Source organism: Pseudorasbora parva, chromosome 5 (genome assembly GCF_024679245.1).
Source record: "Pseudorasbora parva isolate DD20220531a chromosome 5, ASM2467924v1, whole genome shotgun sequence".
Taxonomy (NCBI): domain Eukaryota; kingdom Metazoa; phylum Chordata; class Actinopteri; order Cypriniformes; family Gobionidae; genus Pseudorasbora; species Pseudorasbora parva.
This window is the reverse complement of record NC_090176.1, coordinates 7,266,470-7,289,516: the sequence shown is the minus strand read 5'-3', so window position 1 is coordinate 7,289,516 and position 23,047 is coordinate 7,266,470. Positions and strand designations below refer to the sequence as shown.

Genomic DNA, 23,047 nt, shown 5'->3' with positions numbered 1-23,047 from the left:
GCAGCGCCACCAATGGCCGCAATGTGAAATTACATCAGCGCTTTTTTCCGCGTGGCGTGCAGACCGAGGGGGCGCAAAAGCTGCAGCATGGAGGTAACGTTACCAATTTAGCAATATTCCTGCTATTATATGGAGTTTGGAGAATTCATAATAATACATATCTTATGTGGGTTTACCATAGTGGCTTTGTGTTAAGAATGGTGCATTGTGCTGTCATGTTAAGCCAGCCGTGTGTTCAGTGTGACCGAGAGCAGATACTGAATGCATGCCGTTAAGGCGGATATATTACAATTTTCAAACGATACACGAGACTCTTGGTGGTACAGTTACTCTCTTAAACACCAAATGCGTGCCAGACATGGACTCATGGTTCTGTATTTAACGTGCTGGTAATGTTTTGGTAAGGGAGCGGGTTGTCGACCAGCGTAAACAAAATATCGACCCTATTCGAACATGTCAGTATAGAATACAGATAACGTTACAATAATTTTGTGTTTTATTTTATCATAATCTCTAACAATATGGAGGAAACATTAAAACAAATCTAAAATGGCGCTGAACTCTTTGGTATGGAATGTTCTAGACGCTCGTCCTCAGACGCCGGTTTATTTCCAACCGTCTCCTCCTGAATTTAGTCTTTATCTCGGAATAATGCGGGTGTAATCTTTGATCTTCGTTCACACACATAGTCCTGTATATGTAACATAAATTGAAACCTGCCACCGTGTGAAATACGAATTCTTACTATGGCAAGGGTTAGCTCATGAATATTAAAAAGGTGGGAATCTTAAAGAGCGTCCAATCACGTCTCTAATTAATATTCATGAATGAAGCCTGGTTAACTGACAAGAACCCACCCTTCAACGATGCTCTTTCAGCCAATTAGGAGCGATTGTTGGGCTCACGTCACTCAATGTAATAAATATTAAATGAGCCATCACCTAATATGGCAAAAGTATGGCCGGATGCAATCAATGCTCTTTCTAACCGAAACACCCACACAGAGAAAGTAGTGCAATCAGTGAGCATGTCATTATCAGCTATTACAATTAACAGCTTTAGAGGATTATGCAACGTACAGTGCCAGTTTTATCTGTATAATAATGATGCATATTTCTAACAAGGCAAAGGTTTAAGATAAGTCTGATATCTAACTGTGTTTCTGTGAACAGGGTCGTGGCAGTAAGGAGCCGGAGCAGCTCAGGAAGCTGTTTATTGGTGGACTCAGTTTCGAAACCACGGAGGACAGTTTACGAGCTCACTTTGAGCAATGGGGCAAACTCACAGACTGCGTGGTGAGTGGCCATCAGATCACATGCTTTTCAATTAAAAAAACAACAACAACAACAACAGAAAGAAAAGTACCAGGTTATTCTCCAAAGCATCTTGGAGCATCATACCCTATGAATATACAAATCATTCACTGAATCACCATAATACCATCTCATTACTATCACTAGCTACGTTTCCATCCAAAGTTGCGAAATTAACTTATGTGCAAAATTGGAATATTGTATAAATTATTTCCACCCCATGTGTTCAAAAGAGCAAAATTGTCACTTCCTGGTAAATTGGCAAAACATATCTGTAATACAAATGGAAAATGCTGCAATCGGGGAAGAAAGTATGGCTCTTTTTTTTCCCTCCATAAATGACTTGACCTATGAAATCTGTTTAATTTTTTCCCAAATTCTATTTTTCCCGGTTTAATTTTAGTTTTTTTTGGACTGGTTAAATAATTTTAGTACTCACATTTTTCATGAAATCATGAAATGTATACCATTTAACAACAATTTATTAAAAGTTTAACAAATTACATGTTTAGGGCCCTTTTATTTCATTTTTTTACCAAATGCTGTGTTTTCCGGATTCCTCTTTAATGGTTTCATCAAAAAGCATGTCTAATTAAAATAATTTATAAAAACAACTATTTATTCATTTAAAAAAAAAAAACATTTCATTTAACACATTTTTTTTTCTTAATTTCAGAAATTCTGTGTATTTACATTTTCTGGCAAACAAATTAAGGCATAGAAAATGATTGAATCTTTTAATCATAAAATGTTTAAAACTTTTTTTTTTTTTCATTTTCGATGTTTATTGTTCAGGAGTCTCACAGTTCCCCATATTGCCAGCATTGAATAAGTAGCTATAACAATTTAACATTGTTTGGTAAACTTTCTTGTGGCCTACTGAAATGTTTTAATTGTTCACACCTGCTTGGATTATCTTTTACCTATTCCACATTTGAAAAATAAATGACACAAGTTCAGAGATTTAGTTTTTCTTTGCTGGTAGGGACGTGAAATAGGTATAATTTTTTTATATAAATGGTCTTAAAAAGACTTGAATTTAAACCTGTAGGAACCCTGTAAAACAATGTATTATTATTAGTGTTAGTATTGTTATTAAATTGAGACGTACCAAACTTTTATTTTGATGGGTTGCCGTGAAGAGCTTTGAGTGTCTGTGTTTTTATGATGATAATTTTTCTTAAATGAAACGGTAAAATGCTGATGATAAATGTTTTTTCATGCACACTGTTAGATGCACATCTTTGCAATTTCCACCCAGTGTTTTTTTATGCTACTGTATATCCCAAACTTTGCATAAAAATAGGTGGATAGAAACATAGCTGCTTTATATATTTTTATAATACTAACAATAGACCATTGAATTATTGAAAATGAATGCACCATGAGTGGCACAGGTAATCACATCCGTGCTGATACTAGTACTACTTAAGGAATCAACATAGAATATCTGTCAGCCAATCAGAATCAATCAATCAACTATATTTATATAGCGCTTTTACAATCACGATTGTGTCAAAGCAGCTTCACAGTGTCAAACAGGATAATATTGAGACAAAATTCGAATCAGGAATCAAGCATCCAACAGTTCAGAGGTGTTAGTGCATATAGAAATACTAATAATAATAACAACAGTAATGAAACAACTGTTATTGATGTAATCAATGATCATCTTTCCTCAGGTAATGAGAGATCCAGCAAACAAACGCTCACGAGGGTTCGGCTTTGTGACGTATTCCTGTGTGGTGGAGGTTGACGCTGCTATGGCTGCACGGCCACACAAAGTGGATGGTCGCGTTGTTGAGCCCAAACGGGCCGTTTCCCGAGAGGTACAGTTACATTCACGTAATAAACCATAGAGCTGACATGGAGTGTGCTATTTCTCTCAATTATGAGATTTTGTCTCACAATTGTGAGATAATATCTTGCGATTCAGACTATATTTTTTGTACTTCAGAGATCCTGCAAATCTGACTTTTTCTTTTTATATTCCACAGTTCAGACTTTATTTCTCGCAGTTATGTGTATAACTCAAAATTCATAATTTCAAGATGCAAAGAATATCAAAATCGCAAGAAATAAACTCTAATTTGCAAGAAATAAAGCCGTAAAAAATTATAAAATATATTTTTTATAATAAAAGGCTTTACTTCTTGCAATTCAGAGTTTATTTCTTGCGATATTGATATTCTTTGCATCTTGAAATTATGAATTTTATATATTTTATATATATAATTTTATATATAATTTTTTTTTTTTTTCTGGGCTTTTTTTTTTTTACTTACTTCGAAAATTTAATGTAACTTTTTACATTTTGTTCATTCAAATCAAATGGAAAAGTATTACAATTCTGAGAAGGAAAGTCACTTTTTTTTCCCACAGTTATCTTTTTATGTTTTTATTCCGTGGTAGAAATGGGCCTCCATACAGACTTGTACTCAGTTTACTCTGAAATTAGTTGAACTATGTTAGAAGTTCAACACATCATTTTTCACATACTGTATGTTGCAGCACCTCTATTTACAGTACTCAGTGCGTTGTGATTGGCCGGACACCAGGGGCACGTTCAAGCTCACACCGGTGCGCAACGTTTGGTTACGGTTTCCGGTTGAACGACATGTTTCCTGGAAACGGTGTGCGGCGGGTTTGAGATGCGTTTTCTCTCGTTTGGTGGGCGTGTCAAAAATGCCAGCCCAGTTAGCAGCAACATGTATATAAACCACGCTGTGTTAAAAAGACAGCTGTCACAATGGGTCCATAGAAAGAGGTAAGAAGTGGATTATTCTTCACCTGAAGTATTTGTCTTCATCCTGAAATGCAAGGCAAATATTGGATCACAAGAATTAGGAACCACAGTTTCCACAAATCCCTTCACTCGATTGGGATGTTCTCTTTTATTCTGGACGGCAACGACATTGACTGTAACATTGAACGTGTTTTGCAGTATTAAACACGCATTAATATCGATTTCATCAGGCTCAGAATTTTTTTCAAAAGAACACAGAGATTGGCCTTCTCAGCTGCCATAGTTGCAGCTCTATCAGAACAAGGCGTTCAACGCAGCACCGTTTCCGTTTAAAAAACGTTTTTGTCTGGGCTGAACGCAGGCCTGACCCTTACCATGATCGTGAGCTTCAGTTTCCAAAGCAACTGTAAACGCAGTTAATAATAATAATAATAATGGTATCAGTTTAGCTGCTTAAGTTTGAAAAACAGCTGAATTCTGAAAAAGCGAATAAATTGGAGAAAACACGCAGTGTGGTAAGCATTTGTATATCGCCGGCGTTGTATCTCCCAGGCTCAGGAAGCTGTCCTCTGTCAGATCTGCTGTGCTCAAACAAACTTTTGGGTTGTGCTGCTCAAGAACAGATTTATAAATAAACCTTAACCTCTTTCCCTCGACAACATAACAGTTCACTGAAGCCTCGTCTTCTCTCTTTGCGTATGTCTTTGGGTGGCATTATGCTAATATTTCACATGGATGTTCGAGGAAGTGAAATCTGGACTTGGATCGATGTGTTTTAGGCAGGTCTGGATCAGCGCTCTCTGCTAGATAGAATAAATCCCTTTGTGAGAGGCTGAGCTTTGTAACTTTGCAGATCGTATACATGCACAAATAGACACATTAAAAGTAAAACATTAAAGCTACACTGTGTAACTTTTTTAGTTTATTCTTAGCTAAAAACACTTAGTTCTTTCAAAAATATGTGCTCATTAATGTATTTTTACTTCTTTCAAGTACTAAAGTATTCTGGTAAGTTTATAATATGCCATTGAAAATACATACGGGTGAGGGGTTCGGATGCCGGTCGCCATGTTGCCCCTCCATCTTGAAAGTACATTAGCCAAAGAGGGACATACCCGTAAATTCAAGCTTTGCCTTTCGCGTTTTAACACTCGATGGCACTGTGTCGAATGTGAAGAGGAGGATTGCTTGAGACTGCTATATGAAAACCTGAAAGTCTGTTGCTGATGGAGGATCACTCTTATTCTCGAGGATACGTATCAGTCGCCAAGAGAGCGAAAAAGTTACTTTACTAAGATTAGCTTGCATTTGTCTGGGAACCTGATAGCTGATGTTAGCAATGAAATGGTAAAAAAATTACGAAAACGTGAAACTATTATTCATTTGACATAGATGTCAACCTACATGCTAACTGCAAATTATAATAGTTTTCTAAAGTAACCGCATCACTTGAAGAAACACTCAGGGACGAGGTTGAACTGGAAGCCAGGTTAATCTTGGACCTAATATTCTCTGGATGGTCATATACCCTTTCACCGTTAAATGGGGGGAAATATCACACGCAGTGTAGCTTTAAAAGCATCATTTGACCTTTAAAATACCTTTAATTAGGATGTAAATGTGTGTGCTTTCATTATCCAGGACTCTAATAAACCTGGAGCCCATCTGACAGTGAAGAAGATCTTTGTGGGGGGAATCAAGGAAGACACAGATGAGTATCACATCCGAGAGTACTTTGAGCCGTACGGGAAGATCGAGACCATCGATATAATGGAGGAGCGCTCGACTGGGAAAAAGAGAGGGTTCTGCTTCGTCACCTTCGATGATCACGATACTGTGGATAAAATTGTTGGTGAGTTTAGATAGAAACAAACATAGTCACACAATGACGACTGACATTATTTATAATATATAATAGATTTTATTTATTACAAGCTTTCATTCAGAAGAATCTCAAAGTGCTACATGGGAAAATGAATAAAAACAAGTAAAACTACAGAAAATACTAAAAACAATCAACACAAAAAACCTTTCTGAATAGAAAAATGGATAAATGACTCCATCTACAGCCAATAAACCAGCATTTTGCTGATTATTTTATTATATATTATGTATACAGCTTGAATGAACTGCCATTAATTGATATTATTTGTACTTCTATTTAAAAAATATTAGCAAAAGACTATTTAAGTGATTGCATAGTGATTAAAATTAAAACTCAATAATACACTAAAATAAACATTCCCTTATAAATTGATTTTTTTTTTAATGAATAATCTTCATGTTGATGTACAGTAGGGGCTAAAAGTGATGTATAGCCGTGGGAATTTAATATTTTTACTCTTTATTCAAATATTAATAAAAAATGTGTCCAAGATTTTTGCGTAGTTGTGCTTTGGAGTCAGTTGTGTAATTTTTGGACATATTTGTTTTGCCAGACTGTCATATAAATTACAAGAAATTACGGTAACTAATGTTTTATTAGTTAACTACATCAGTTAAAATGAACTAATAATGACCAACACTTCTACAGCATTTATAATTGTTAATTTCAATATTTACTATATTAATAAAATCAGAAGTTGTATTTGTTAACATTAGCTAATGCACCATGAACTAACATAAACATAGATTAATAAATACATAAACACACATGTATTGCTCATTGTTAGTTCACATTAATAACTGATTATGTTGTGGTCAATGTTGGAGGTTTTTGTTTTTCTATGCATTTGTTGTTGTTTTGCATGGTAAAACTTTTTTAATTAAGCTTTTAGGTGGATAATTTTGGCTGTATAAAAGCTCAGTGTCAAGTTTTTCATTAACCATTAACCGAGGCCCTTAGCGGTTAATACTCGGTTAACCATAGTGTGCGTCAGGGTTATTTTTAGTTTATTAATTTGACGACCGCCATCTCCGTAGTGAACGCGCCTATAGAGAGAAATGCACATCATGGATTACCTAATCAGAGAGTAGCCTATTTCTTTTCATTTTAAATTGTTAAAAGACATTTCAAGCTTTCTTAAGATATATTTCATGTCTGTGAGGCGTACGCTGAGTTTCGTTAAATTAGGATGAGATGCGCTCCAGTTCACGAGCAACGCGAGTGGCCGCGAGGGCGCCTGCATGATTAGGGCATACAGTAAAATATGCAGCCGAGAACAATTCACACAGCGTTTGACTCGCGCGGCTGAGCCTCTCCCGGCAGAGAGTTCAAGCATCTGTGGTCTCGTTCCTTCAGCTCTGGCCATCTGTGGACTCGTTCCTTCAGCTCTGGCCATCTCGCTTTCAGTCTGCGATTAGCTTTTTTTGTTTTCTTCATTACAGTTAAAGTAACGTCTGCTTTTCGCTAGTCCCTCACAAGTTTCTCACTTCAAACTTTCTTTCTTCTGATCCGTTATGCACAGCGCGCGCGGCTCCCGCTGAGCTTCTGCCCTAATGCGACTTATAGTCCAGTGCGACTTATGTTATTTTCCTCTTCGTGACGCATATTTTGACTGATGCGACTTACGGCCGTTTCACACCGCAAGCGTGAGCGGCGCGTGAGCAGCGCGTATTTTTTTCGGCGCCCATGTTAATCAATGAGTGCATTCACACCGGGAGCAGGAGCAGCACGTGAGCGTCAAGCAGGAGCGTCGCGTGAGCAGCAGTGAAGCGGGGGTTTCGGCTGCAAGCCTATTTTTGCTGCGCTGCTGACGCTCCTGACGCTCAATTAAAGTAAAAGCACACTTTGAAAGGACAAAATAAATGTGATTTCACACAAAAAGTGCCTAAAATGCACAAAGGAAGCACGTGTAGTGTATTTGAACAATAACTGGAGTATGTCAGAAAAGAAAACGAAGACTAAAAAATATCTGTGGAAGATTTTTGCAATTTAAACTTGTTTTGATTATTCAGTTTGGGTGAAAGTATGGTTATGATTATAAAAAATAAAGTAAACTAGCCAGAAAATATAACAAACTTTCGTTTAGTTTAGTATTTAATATTCAGACAGGTAGGATCGGTCTGCAGCGGCAGTCACGGTGTAAAGCGAAAGTACACTTTTGATGGACAAAGTAAATATCACAAAAGCGCTCAAAATGCACACAAGAAGCACATGTGGTGTTTTAACAATAACTGGAGTATGTCATTAAAGAAAACGAAGAATAACAATCATCTGTAGAAGATTTACACATTTAAACTTGTTTTAATTATTCAGTTCGGGTGAAAGTATTATAAAAAGTAAAGTAAACTAGCCTGAAAATATAATAATTTATTTTAGTTTAGAATTTAATACTCAGACAGGTATAGGCTCTATCATTGTGGGAGCCGCTGCTGTGACGCTGCACCAACGCTTCCAGTGTGAATACTCTCGCGCTTCTGCAGCTGCAGTCACGGTGTAGTTACGCTGAAGTGCTGCTCAAGCGCTGCTCACGCTTGCGGTGTGAAACAGGCGTTATACTCCGGAGCGACTTATAGCCTGAAAAATGCGGTAAGCACTGCATTGCAATACTTGCATTTTGCCCAGTCACTCTCAATTTTAAAGTGCTCCCACGCTGTACTTTTCTTTGCCCGCTTAGAAACTAAGCTGGTCATGACTTCTTCTTGTGGATATTACAAATGTCTGGGAGCGCTGTGGCGGTCTCTAGTGGTGCAAAAATGTATTACAACTAAATTCAAAGCACGTCATTGACGCCACTTAACCGAGCAAAATGTTTCACTCGGTTGCACAATTTTTATCGGTTAATCGGTTAACCATGTTAACTACCCATATTATGTTAAGAAATGCTCATTCGTACAGGTTTCATACAGTAGCTGAGCAAACAGATTTCTGTTTTTGCTTTTTCAAAATGATTTTTCCTTTTTCATCAGCACAAAAATATCACACAATCAACTCGCATAACTGTGAAGTAAGAAAAGCCCTTCCAAAGCAGGAGATGCAGGCTGCTTCTAATCAGAGATGTAAGTAACTGCCTCTCCTGATTCTCAAATAGACATGCTTACATTTTGAAAGGTTTGTGATAATTTACAGCATTGCATGTGGTTATTGTTGATGATATATAATGTGCTGTTTGGGATCCGTTCTCAGATCGCGGTGGAGGTGGCGGTGGAGGTGGGGAGAATTTCATGGGTAGAGGAGGAAACTTTGGAGGTGACAACTTTGGCAGAGGTAAGATAACATGATACTGTGCATCTGATCCTGCGTGTGTGTCAGTGCATCACCTCAGGTGTGAATAACACTGTGCCAAACACACTGAACCCTGTATCTTTTACAGGAGGGTACGGAGGAGGCCGGGGTGGCTACGGAGGAGGAGGAGATGGATTCAACGGATTTGGTGGGGACAGTAACATGATACTTGCATGATCAATAAGCAAAAATCTGACTCTTTGATAACAAACAGGAAGGCAGGCTGAAGCTAGTGGCTCAAAGTGCAAGGGCTTTAGTAAGTGAAAGGAACAAAACAAAACGCCAGGAAACTTAGGTAACCTAAATGAAACAAAAACATGAAAAATGAGCATGACCAAAAACCAGGAACAGAAACACGGAACAAATACAAGACAGGGATTCTGATAACACAGAAGAAAACATTGGTGTATTTCTAAACGAGGGCTAATGAGGAAACTAGAAATACCTGGGATCGATAATGACCTATTCAACCGCAAAACTGCAAGAGGACTACAAAATGGCAACCGAAACAAGGAAACTACCGAATACAAAGTCAAATAAAAGTCCAAGTGGAACACATGACACTTGTTTTTAGCAGAAAATGTTCTGTTGATTTGTGGCAGATTTGCACCAATGTTGACCGTTGGCCGGTTACATAAACTGCTGTCTTCAAGACTCGCCCTATCTTTTTAAAGTCAGTCACATAAAAAGATAGATCTGTTTAATTTGAATTGAAACCGCAAGACTGACTGCCCCTTTGTTAACTGCTAGTTAGTCAAACTAGTTCTTAAAGGATTAGTTCTCTTCAAAATGAAAATTTCATGATATTTTACTCACCCCCATCACATCCCAGATGTTCAAGTCTGTCTTTCTTCAGTAGAAAAAAAAAAATTAAGTTTTTTGAGGAAACTATTCTAGGATTTTTCTCCACATAATGGACTTCAATGGGGACCGACGGTTGAAGGTCCAAAATCAATGCAGTTTCAGAGGAAGAGCTTCAGAGGCTCTGACCGATCACAGACGAGGAATGGTCTTATCTAGATAACCCATCGGGCATTTTCACAAAAAATTTAACATTTATATGCTTTTTAACCTAAATTGCTTATCTTGCGCTGTTCTGCGGCACACCACGGATTGTGTAATCATGTCGGAGAGGTCACTCTAGACTTAGGCAGAAGCACCGCCCCAAGTGCTCGTGCGAAGACTAATACAAACATCCTTTACCAAAAAACACTCCATCTCCAACTTCAAAATCATCTGACGTCGTTGTTTTAACTTTTTTTGCTAAATGCTCAGTTTGCACTGATGCATATTGACATTGTCCTCCTGGAATATCGCCATGATGGGTCTTCCTACATGATTGATTAAGGCATGAAAAGCTACACACTCCATCATTTAGGGTTTGAAGAACTGTTGACACTTTTGGCATTTAAATCCAAACAGCGACTTTTTTTTTGGGCCAGGCAGTGTAGATATACATAACAAATCTTCACACCTGACCAAAAACAAGGGCAATCAGCAAACTCACCAACTGTCCAATAGGTTTGAAGACCTCATGGTTGAAAAGGAAGACATCCGAAAAACACAACAACCCAAACAATAAGCACCCAAGAAGTGGTGCAAATGAAGTCAAATCTAGTGATAACTTCTCACAGTCAGCCAATCAGTCATATTTCCAGAGAGTGAAATGATTAGCACTAAAGGACATTTTTCTGCTTGTGTTTGCGGTGGCAGGTAATAACTATGGAGGTAATCCTGGCTGCGGAGGGGGCCGTGGGGGGTACGGTGGAGGCCCTGGATACGGTAACCAAGGCGGAGGAGGCTTTGGGGGATATGACAACTACAACAATGGCAGGAATTTTGGAGGTACATTAGCATTTCAGCTAAGACAAATACTGGAGGGGAGGGGCTAAACAAGAGGGCTCTGTGATGTCATCCAAAAATCCGAAAAGCGTTTCAGAACGAGTCGTTATGCGAGTGGTCAACCTCCCGCGATCTCTCTTGAAGCCAATACGGAAGTAATGTAAACTACAACTCAACTGGCCACAGGCTCCAGAAGGAGCAGAATCTCATTGAGCCCCATGTTAAAATTCTCAACTTTACAGCAGAAAAAAACATGTTTACAGTCTGGGACAAATTGTGGTTTTGGCCTATACGGCTAATTTTGATCTTCATGACAACTGTGAGGGGGGTGAATTTTTTTATAACTCATTCGTTTACGTTATATAAAGCCTTAAAGTTCTGCATAATTAGGGGCGTGGTTACTTTAATTGACAGGTGGATAGCCATTTATCCGCCGTCTAGTCATTGCGTCACCTCAGCTCCACCCACATCCCGCCTTTTTGCCCATTTTCTGTTATCCGGGAGTGACACGCGATGACGCGCTCTCAAGATGGCGACGGCCAGCTCGCCCATACTGTAAGCTTCACAACGGCTCATCAGAATCCTATGGGTGACGTCACGGACACTACAGCCATATTTTTTTACAGTCTATGATTTTGACTAAAGATTACAAAAGCCTTATTCGGACAGTAATTGTTTCTCATGCGGACGTCCAGGGAAAAATATATATTTGCATGCCAGCTCAGTGATAAAACTTGTGTATTCAGATGGTGATTTATTCCCAGTTGAGGAGTGAGTTTTGTGATCCTGCGCACCTGTGGTCAGTCGTATGATTGTCTGTCTGCTGTAAAAATGTCATATGCTTGGAATAATACGAATAAAATATTTAATTTAATAATACGAAATTAATAATTATTTAAATCTCCTGTTTAAAAAAAGATTGAACCTATATAACGTTAATTACTGCCGCAATAACGGCTCATTTCAAATGTTTACGTGTTTTTCTTTTCTTTCTCTTTTGAGTGGTGATGAAAGATTATTTTTGTGAATACTTTTCAGAGCATTTCAGTAATAAAAGTGTAGGCTAGATCTTTAAAAATGCATCCGAATTACAGCGAAACGCAGAGATACGGTGCTCCGCAGGGGTCAAAAACGATATAAACAGTTAATTTTGAAGCGATTTCTTCTTGAAAACTCAGAGATGTGGATTCAGACGGCAATTAAATCACCACAGGACCTGTTTGTCTAAAAACAGGAGGTAATTCGGCCAGGGATTTTTACGCAGGTGGTGGGAGAAAAACACATTCTGGATTCAGTCGGCAATAAAATCACAGACCATCCCCTGTAAATCATGAACATATCTTACGACCCCACGAGAAACAATACCGTCCGAAAAGGGCTAAAGACAAGCTTTATAATAACACGGACTGACGTTTAACAGCATATATATGTTGTAGAATAATAAATGTGTATTGAAATCGTCTTCATTATGGATTATTTAGATTAGTTAACCTGAGTTTGCACCTGCTCCACAGGAAACTTTGGTGGTGGTGGTAGTGGAGGCGGTGGAGGTGGAGGAGGAAATTACAATGATTTCGGGAATTATGGAGGGCAACAGTCCAACTACGGCCCCATGAAGGGAAATAACTTTGGAGGAAGGAACTCAGGCCCGTACGGAGGTAAAGAAAGGCCGGCGCACAGCACGCCACATCAGGCTGAAGCCGCTGCTTTGAAGCCTGATCTGTGTTGTTCTGTGCAGGTGGATACGGCTCTGGTGGAGGAGGAGGTGGGGGTTATAACTCCAGGAGATATTAACACATTAGCTGGTCTGTGGTAAGTTCAGCGCCAACCCATGCTGCGTCCGAAATCACATACTGTATAGTAGGTGCTACATTTGGTTTGGAGCGTACTTCGCGACCGTGTGTTCTCAAGAGCATGAATTCAATTCAGCGTACTTCATCCGATAGTAAAGTGTCCATCGAATGCACACTTCAGAATCGCACCGGAAGCAGACTTTGGGCCGTATGAAATCTTGTTCATTCTGTTGCATTGGTTTTCTTTCTTTCAAAATGAAAATTTTCCATTTTTTTTTAATATTATGAATAATGGTTAATAATAAAAACAGTTATACAATTTGACAACAATTTATTATAAGTTTAACAAAAAATAAATTTTTAAGACCCTATTAAAAGTTTTTCCCCTCTCAAATTCCGTTTATTTTTTTTACCAAATTCTGTGTTTTCTGTTTTAAATTTTCTGAATTTAATTTTAATGGGTAATAAAAAAAAAATTTGATCTAATCAATCTAATAAATTGAATTCATAAAAACAACAAAATGCATTATTATTATTTATTTTTTTCATTTCTATTTATTTCTACGAAATGTCCCATTCAAAAAAAAAATCTGTTTTGTATTCATTTTTCGGGCAATTAATGCATAAAACCATAAAAAAAAAAAAAAAAAAATATATATATATATATATATATATATATATATATAAGTTTTTTTGAATCATATGAAATTAAACAAACATTTTTGTCAAACAAAGTGCTGCACAACAGCTTTAAATTGTGGTTAATACTTAAAAAAGACAGTTTTAATGATAATTTATTATAATTAATGTTATTTCATTGTTATGATGTTGTTATTATTATATTATTACTTTGAGTAATTTCTCAATGTAATAATATAAAAATATTCACAATTTCTTCAAGCTAATTCAAACTTTGACGGGTTGCCGTGAAGCGCTTTGAGTTTCTGTGTGTTTTTGTGATATGACAGTGTTTTTCCTCGAAGGAAAGGCGACTCTGGAGATCATGCATTCATGTCCTCATATAGTGAGGCTCCATTCACTCACTCACTCAGAGACACAAAGAACATGCATGATTTAGGCTTTGTGCGGTTTAATATTCACAGACACTAGACTATATCGCGATGTGATTTGAGTGTACCGACCTGCTTTTTATTTATTCATCAAAAAAGTGAGAAATTCTGTGTTATACAGTAAATTCCGTAACATTCCGTGTTATCCAGTAAATTCCATGACATTCCGTGTTATCAGTAAATTCCGTGACATTCGTGACATTCCGCGTTATACGGTAAATTCTGTGACATTCCGCGTTATACGGTAAATTCTGTGACATTCCGTGTTATCCGGTAAATTCCGTGACATTCCGTGTTATCCGGTAAATTCCGTGACATGCCGTGTTATAGGGTAAATTCCGTGACATTCCGCGTTATACGGTAAATTCTGTGACATTACGCGTTATACTGTAAATTCCGTGACATTCCGTGTTATCCGGTAAATTCCGTGACATTCCGTGTTATCAGAAAATTTTGTTGTTATGACTGTATTCCACGGTATAGAGACAGAGCGACTCGCGTCATAATCTGAAAGCCACGCCCACCAGGGGGAAAACAAACCAACCGTCTCCATTGACTTTCTATTACGGGAAGCGGCCTTCTTTGTTATTTCTGACTTATAACAAAAAAATGAACAATGTCTAAAAGCTGATATGTGACGAGGTGTACAGTAAACAAGCTAAACAACACACAACCAAAAACCCAGAAGTGTTTATATGCTGCTGACCCAAAAAACGAACGTTTAAAGACCTAAAAGTGCATACCTGCAATAGAGACCTGCTATATATTAGCGGGACATGCTATATTACACTGAGAACTACGTCCACTGGAGGAGAAGGTAATCAGCGACAGGAAATATAACATATAAAACTGACATTTGGATTATCAACATGTTTACTGCACACTGAGGCATACCGATTCCCAAAATGTACCCATTCTTCCTGCTGAAGCTTCATGTCTTATTTCCTGGATCCACTTTTGTCTCCTTAAACGCTCGTTTTTTGTGGTCGACAGCTTATTCATGTGTTAGGCCGTGTGTCCACCAAAGCGTTTTTTCACGCTGCTGGCTGGCGTTTTCAAATGTTTTCAATGAGAGTGGCGTGTTTTTAGAACGCCTGGAGCGCACCGAGGCGCTGAGCGAGTATTTCACACTCAACCGCTGAGCGTTCAGCGTTTTTATCTGGTCGCCGAGAGTTGAAGAATGTTCAACTTTGAGTAAAACGCAGCGCTCATCACTGTCACTCTTCACCCCGATGTCCAATCACAGTGGAGGAGGGGCGGGACAAATACTACACCGACCAACCGCCACATTCTGTGTGTCGTCATCAGATGACAACAAGCAATAATAACGGAACAAAATGATTTAAAACAAAAGCCAGAGCAAATACTTTACATTGTATCTGCAATTTAGAATAGAACCAATACAGAAACAAACTACCTGTGAAATTAGTAACATTTCCGTGGATTTTCCGTAAGCAAAGAGTCTCATCTGAAGAAAAAAACCCGCTGCCTGCCAAAACGCTCTCAAGCGCTCACAGTGAAGCGTTTTCAGCTGGCTAAAAACGTTTGGTGGACACTAGGGCAGTGTTGAAAAAATCGATTCACCAATTCTGAATCGATTTTCATATTAATTTCTAACGACCGATCCGTAACTCAGAGGATCGATTTAATAATAGGCCTACATTTTCCCCGTGAATTTTAATTTTCCGCGTCATTGACTTCACGCGAACAACGAACATGGCAGCTTTTGAAAACTCCAGAAGCGCTGCGGACAGAGAATGAAAGAATGAATGAATGAGGCATTTATATAGCGCTTTCAAATGTACTACTGTACACCCAAAGCGCTTCACACTTATGTCAGGGGTCTCTCCTCAACCACCACCAGTGTGCAGCATCCACTTGGATGATGCGACGGCAGCCACAGTACAACGGCGCCAGTGCGCTCACCACACACCAGCGATAGGTGGAGAGGAGAGAGTGTGATAGAGCCAATTCAGTGGATGGGGATTATTAGGAGGCCATGATTGGTAAGGGCCAATCAAGGGAATTTTGGCCAGGACACCGGGGTTACACCCCTACTCTTTTACGAGAAGTGCCATGGGATTTTTAATGACCACAGAGAGTCAGGACCTCGGTTTAACATCTCATCTGAAGGACGGTGGTCTTTGACAGTATAGTGTCCCCATCACTATACTGGGGTGTTAGGACCCACACAGACCACAGGGTGAGCGCCCCCTGCTGGCCTCACTAACACCTCTACCAGCAGCTACCTGGTTTTCTCAGTTGGTCTCCCATCCAGGTACTAACCAGGCTCAGCCCTGCTTAGCTTCAGTGGGAAACCAGTCTTGGGCTACAGGGTGATATGGCTGCTGGCCAGAATACTAGAGTAGATAAACAAACTCAAGCCGAAGCTCTCGTCACTATACCGCCGCCATGCTGAAGAAGCGCTGCGGACAGACCGAGTTTTCCTCACTTCCTCTTCTCTCGTTCCGCCGCGGTAAGAACCGCCACGGAAAGAGAATACTAGAGTAAGTTAGACGAGCGAACTCAGGCTGCTGGATATGTCGAGAACCTGGCTTACGTCACAGCTGTTCTCACTGCAGCGCGCGCTTACTGCCAAGGAAGTTGTAATGGCTGCCTTGTCATGACGCCGCACGTTCGCTGACTAGAGCACTCTGGAAGGGGGATTGTTCTTTACAACCATCAATACTCCATTAATTTGCATGTCTATAATAATAGTATCAACATCTTGCATAACTACAGTCCTGTAATTCAGGTAACAGCTGGAAAAAATGTTTTCTTTAAAAACACTTATCGAAATCGAATCGATTCTTGAAATTTGAATAGAAACCCAGCCCTAGTGGACACACGGCCTTAATGTGTTTTTAGCTTGTTTGCTGCACAGCTTGTGACATATCAGCTTTTAGATTTTTCTATTTCTTGTGATAAGTAAGAAAAGACGAGGCGACTGCTTCACGCAATACAAAGTCAATGGAGTGTTGGATTGCCCCCGGTGTGGGCGTGGCCTAAATACACTCTGTCTCTACATTTACATTTAATCATTTAGCAGACGCTTTTATCCGAAGCGACTTACAAAAAAGGGGAGAGCAATAGAAGCAACGAAACAAACAAGGCCAACAACCTGTAAGAGCTGTAAGAAATCTCAATTAATTAGCACAGTACACAATTTTTAGCCATCTACAATAGCCACCTAACAACAAAAACTCACGTACGCAAAATACAGAACAATGCATTTTGATAGACATGATAACAACCCATTAGGACTAAGGCTGTTGCCCCAGCTGTTGTCGTTAAGCAGATTCAGTGGCCCAATGGGTTGGTTTTGTATGGCATTCTAGCTAAACGCGCAGCAATAGCCATCTACAACAAAAACTCACGTACGCAAAATACAGAACACTGGATTATGATAGCCATGATAACAGTCTCTATCCGTAGCGCCCTTCAGGCTGTTTTTTTTTTTTTTTTGCCTACTATACAGTACGTAAGTAGGCACATTCGGACGCAGCCACAGACTCCACAGAAGTGCGATGCAGGATGATGACTTGTGATGTTTTACCGTGTGTCTGTTCAACAGGCTTCAGATCCAGAGTTAGATGGTGGTGAGGAGAGATGAGAGGAGTGGGAAGGGAAGGAAAGATTACTGAGAAAGAAATCTGCCAGTTATAGCTCTTACCGCAGCAGGCCGCGCCAGAGTAGCGTGCGTTAGTTAGCGTATGTACTGTACATTCCTTACTGATGCATTTCCTTTGTGCTTTTCACTAGCCCTCAATCCCTTGTGATTTTTGTGAGCGTTTTTGAGAGTGAAAAAATATTATGTTATCAAACACTGTCGTCAGAGTAGTTCAAAATATGATGTTGTGAGTATGCAATATGTTGTGGCCTTGAGTAATTTTATTTGGAGGGCTTTTTATTTTTTTGATTTGAAGACAGTGTCACGTGTATTTTTATATATTGTGAGCATATGTGTTGTTTATCTCTGAATGATGAACAGAGTAGACTTGATCAGATCTGAGGGCATGTAACATGTTAAACCTGTAAAGACAGAAGTCTATTTTGACCATTGAAAAAAAAAAAAAGCAATCAGTTGAAATAAAGTTGTGTGCTAGTAACTTGCCTAATGAAGTTTAGTGCGTCATTGAGTCTGAGAGCGAGTGCAGCTGAAATCTGGCAACAGGACAGCCTCCACTGGACCAGGCAGCCAGTGTGACTAGCGTCTGTTTGGGAAAGGAGGAAGGCTAGCGGAGAGCCGGTGCTAGCGTGAGACCCAGCAGTGAGGATGAGGGTTTGAGGCAGACAGAAGACGAGGAAGAAAGAGGCGTAGGAGCAGGTAAGAGTAACTCTTCTGCTTAATTTACAGATGGGAAAGCAGCGCCCGATCTACAGTAAGTGGCTGAAAGTCTTTTCAGCGACGGTTCTGGATGGGTAAGATTAATACGTGCAAGATACATGTGGATTTTTTAACGATATCCTCCCGCAGTCACGCTGAGAGATTCAGAAACCTGACATGTCCGGGTCTTATTTCACCTTACAATAAACAGAAGAAAAACATGATACAGTACCAGTCAAAAGTTTGGAAACATTACTATTCAGTACTAGTCTTTACTGCGCATCAAGGCTGAATTTATTTGATCAAAAATACAGAAGAAAGACTAATGATGTGAAATATTACAGTTTTAAAGGGGTGATGAATTGAGAAATCAACTTTGCTTTAATATATAAAAGGTTGTGTTAATATAAGAATATCCTGTAAGTTTCAGAGCTGAAAACTTCCTTGTTAGTCAAAGAAAAGCTTTTATAGACACCAGGCCCAAAAAACGATCCTGTGCTCATATTGATGTCATTGCGTGACGAAACCCCGCCTTCACAGCACGTCTAATCCAGTAGCCCCGTCCACCGACTCATGGAGCTGATCGGCTCGCGCTAGCCAGCAGCAATAAACATGCCGAGGAAGATAGCAGGATATTGCACTATTCCTGGTTGTGGAAGAACACAGTCGCTGCATAAGCTTCCTTCTGATCCTATTAGGAATGAGTGGTTGAACTTTATTTTTAATGAAGTTCCAGCTCACGTGGGGAAGACATGTTCACTTAATTTCACTGCGGGATCTTCGGTCGCTGCTGGATTTGGATATGACAGGAATGTGGTGCAACACACCTATGTGAGTAAAACGTGTTTTTATATGTAATAGTATTGCATTGTTATAGATTAGCTTATGTGTACGTGTCTAACAGAACATATCTTTAGCACGCTGGACTCAGACACGTTTGGGCCAGGGCTCGCAAATCCCGGCAGGCCGATCAATCTCATTATATTTTGTTCTTGATCTGTGCTGATGTCTCTCGGCTTGACATTTGAAGGGCAGCGCACGGTTCACGCTTATATCGTCTGATCTAGCGGGCTATGTGTAATAGAAAAATAATAGTCCAATCAATGATGGGTGGATGAGAAATAAATCATTGTGTTTGTTTTATAAAGACGTTTACGAGCCTTGCGATTGAGAGAATCATTCCGGTTGCCGCTTCTCCCTCAATCTTTCCTCTCCCTGAACTAACAGGGGAACTGAAGCTCATTAAATATGCAAATCTTCTCTAATCCTAGCCTTGGGCGTTTACTTCCAAGTCTGCAGTGACACACCCATCAAAACCCAGCGGTCCGGAGAGAGCCTCAAAACCAGTGTAGAAAATAAATAGCCTATTACTTATTATTTATGATGTTTTTGAATGAAAAAACCACACAAACGTCATTAGTTGACCTCAGAACAGTATAAAAAAAGAAAAAAAGCCAGTTCATGAAACCTTTAAATAACTGTTTTCTATGTGAATATATGTTAAAATGTAATTTATTCCTGTGATCAAAGCTGAATTTTAATAATAATAAATCATCATATGAGAATGATTTGTGAAGGATAATGTGACAGTAAAGACTGGAGTAATGATGCTGAAACTTCAGCTTTGATAACAGGAATAAATTACATTTTAAAGGGGTCCTATAATGCACATTTTTACAATATGTTAAATAAGTCCCTCTGCTGTTTTTGTGTGGGTCCCTTTAAATGCAAATTAGCTGCTACTCCCCGCCCCCTTTCAATAAGAGGGTGGAGCTCATGTTAGCTGCTCTTTTTACCTCACACAGACGCACACTGAAAATGTCAGAAACTTCTCAGCCTTTTATGTTCAAACCGGAGTCGGACAGTGATGGAGAGACTCAAGAAGAAGAGACGACATGTAGAATGAGACAGGACGTTTCTGAAGGGATAGGGGATGAATTTATGAAGCTGATGTGCAGTTAATTCCTCAAGTCATTAATTGGCATATTCTGTCATGATAATCTATAAATCGCTGGTGTGGGAGCTGTTGTAAAACACAGAGAATATCTGCTGCATGAAGAGAGAACGTGTGGTTTAGTTTCATTACGGTTATAACTTATGTTGTCATCTTACATCATGACATGCTATAGCATTTGTGTTCATACTGTATTGCAGTAAATGTGAAAGACGGACAACTAGAGCAACTCTCAAATGTGCTCAACTACAACTCTTCCTCTTCTCAACACGGCCTTTGATATGTGCTCCCGGGGGTGGGGTTTATGTAAATTTCAGGGTTTGTGATGTCACTAACCTGGGAGGAAGCTTGTGCAGTCCCTACCAGACGTTTTTTGTAGTTCATAAAACTAAAATCTCCCTTTGCTTTGAACGTCGTAACTTTGCAGATGTTGATTATGCCCAAACAGTAACATCACACAGTAACTAAAGTTAAAAAAGTCAAATCATATTCAACCGCCCCTTTACTATAAATTCACTTAGAAAACAGCTGTTTTAAATTTCACAATATTACTGGTGTTTTCTGTATTTTTGATCAAAGTAATGCAGGCTTGAAGAGTAGAAGAGATGTCTTTCAAAAACATAAAAATAGTAATGCTTCCAAATGTTTCACTGGTACTGTATATCAAATTATATTGTGAATAAAGCACATTTTTGGTGAAATGACAGTTCTCATTACCATAATGCAAAAAGAGCCAAATTCATGTGTTGCTATTAACTTATGTTAAATAGTCTATTAAGGTGCGGTCACATTGACCATTGTTCAGTGAGTTTTTGTGGGTGAAATCCAGTCACGCCAGTAGGAATCCGCACCGATGGCAGATTTGGCTGATGATGAAACATTCCCGCTCGCAGATTACACAACGGCTCGAAGTTGGTCTCGTGTATTCACTGCGGTGCCCAAGAGAAATGTGTCCGGTCTGAAAGGGATTTCATGTGCTTTGCACATCGCTACACTGTTAAAAATAGAGTAGACACCGGACCGTTTTTGTCTGCAAAAGTTCCCCAAGATTACTTGAGCGTTGTCAAAAGTGTAGCATTTTGTCTCAAGAGTTTCACCACACAAGGCTAAAAGTGACCGCAGTACTGAAAATGGATTCATTAATTGAAAGCATGAGTGTAAAATCTGCAGTCTGACTGGCAGCGTAAAGTAGATTGATTTGGAGGTGGAATGTGACCCAGACTTGTTTTGGTGAGGACATTTGGCTGAATATTCATTCACCTTCAGGAAAGACGTGTTTTGTGATCTTAATCACTTAACATGAACTTCCATCAACTCTGAACATTTTTGTAGTAGCTTGCCAATTAATGTTACACACTGGCACCGGATGTCTATAGCATGACCGTATATTTTTTGTGTGTGAGGATGTTTTGTAATTCAGGGTACATGCATATACAGTACCGGTCAAAAGCTTGGGAACATGACGATTTTTATGCTTTTTGAAAGAAGTCTTCATACAGAAAAAACATAAATATTGTGCAATATTATTAGAGAGCTGTTTTCTATGTGAATACAAGGTAAAGTGTAACTTATTCCTGTGGTCAAAGCTGAATTTATCATCATTACTTTGGTGTCGCATGATCCTTCACAAATCATATAATGTTGGAAACAGATGCTTTTTCCAGGATTCTTTGAATAAAAAGTGAAAAAAAAGCATTTATTTAAAAATGAATAAATCTTAAGTAACAATATACACTACCGTTCAAAAGTTGAGGGTCATTTTTTTTCTTTCTTGTTTTGAAAGAAATTAATATTTTTATTCAGCAAGGATGTGATAATTGATAAGTGGTAGTTAAGATTTATTAAATATTTCTAAGATTTTTACAATAAAGATCTTTAAAATAAAGGCTTATTCATCAATGATCCCATCGATGAAAACGGTTACAGGTTATACATAAATATTCAGTTAGCAATATTAATAATCCTCATCTGAGAATGATTAGTGAAGGATCATGTGACACTGAAGACTGGAGTAATGATGATAAATTCAGCTTTGATCACAGGAATACATTACACTTTACTAAATATTCACATAGAAAACAGCTATTTTAAATTGTAAATTTAAGCTTTTTTCCCATTAGAAATAGTAATGTTTCCAAACTTTTTGTCCGGTATTGTATATTTTCCCAAGAAGACTAATAGTCTTAAAACATCACTCATAATGTCGTAGTGAATATGTGCGACTGCATTGCCAAATGTTGACTGTTTAATAAACTCATTTGAAAGGCCCTGAGAATGTTTAATTTTCTGTGTTGTTTTTGTGTGAGCGCAGTGCTTATCTGTCTCCAAAACCTGTCGTGGGGACTTTGTTCCCCTGACCCCTGAATCGAGGTCATGAGCATGAGTAAACGAGTACGACACAGTGGCCTTACGTAAGTCACATGCTCACGGATGGCTTGAAACTGAAGACATATAATAAACAACCAGATTTTACAAATCAATCATAAATCCCTCAAGGGGTCTGTTGACTAAAGAATGCATGTTTAATGCAAATGTCATGAGAACAAAAGAAGCACTCAGTTGAACATTTATCTCCTGCTTTTCTTTAAGTCACACATTAAGCTGCAGAAAAAAGGTCCTGCATTGTGACGTGGTGTAAATACGGGTCTTTGAACAGGTTGGCCCTGTTTGTGTTGCGTGACTTGCTGACAATGGAGGATCACTGTAGTGTGCAAACAAGAGGGCTTGGTGTGTTCAAAGGTGGTTTGCGGGGGTGAAAGTGCCGGCTTTGCACACTTATTCGCTCTTAAGGCTGCACTTTGTCCAGCGCGGCTTTAATGAAGGCATGTCTATCAT

The 23,047-nt window shown here is 38.9% G+C and overlaps 1 protein-coding gene and 1 pseudogene across 2 annotated transcripts in view; one reads left to right on the top strand and one right to left on the bottom strand.

Moving 5' to 3' along the window:
- hnrnpa3 (heterogeneous nuclear ribonucleoprotein A3) overlaps nt 1-18,044 on the top strand; it is an 18,068-nt gene extending 24 nt beyond the window's left edge. Inside the window, exons 1-11 of one of the 2 annotated variants that reach the window (XM_067443148.1) lie at nt 1-93; nt 1,173-1,295; nt 2,996-3,142; nt 5,701-5,911; nt 8,911-9,000; nt 9,128-9,208; nt 9,315-9,374; nt 10,940-11,071; nt 12,628-12,726; nt 12,807-12,880; nt 17,506-18,044. The exon at nt 1-93 is cut by the window's left edge and continues 24 nt beyond it. In XM_067443148.1, coding sequence (XP_067299249.1) covers nt 88-93; nt 1,173-1,295; nt 2,996-3,142; nt 5,701-5,911; nt 8,911-9,000; nt 9,128-9,208; nt 9,315-9,374; nt 10,940-11,071; nt 12,628-12,726; nt 12,807-12,862 — 1,005 coding nt within the window. In that variant the 5' untranslated portion in view covers nt 1-87 and the 3' untranslated portion in view covers nt 12,863-12,880; nt 17,506-18,044. Of the gene's footprint in view, nt 94-1,172; nt 1,296-2,995; nt 3,143-5,700; nt 5,912-8,910; nt 9,001-9,127; nt 9,209-9,314; nt 9,375-10,939; nt 11,072-12,582; nt 12,727-12,806; nt 12,881-17,505 lie in introns of both variants that reach the window. The other variant, XM_067443147.1, reaches the window with a different exon arrangement.
- On the bottom strand, nt 16,168-16,284 carry LOC137076236 (5S ribosomal RNA; annotated as a pseudogene).
- Nucleotides 18,045-23,047: the final 5,003 nt, after the last annotated feature.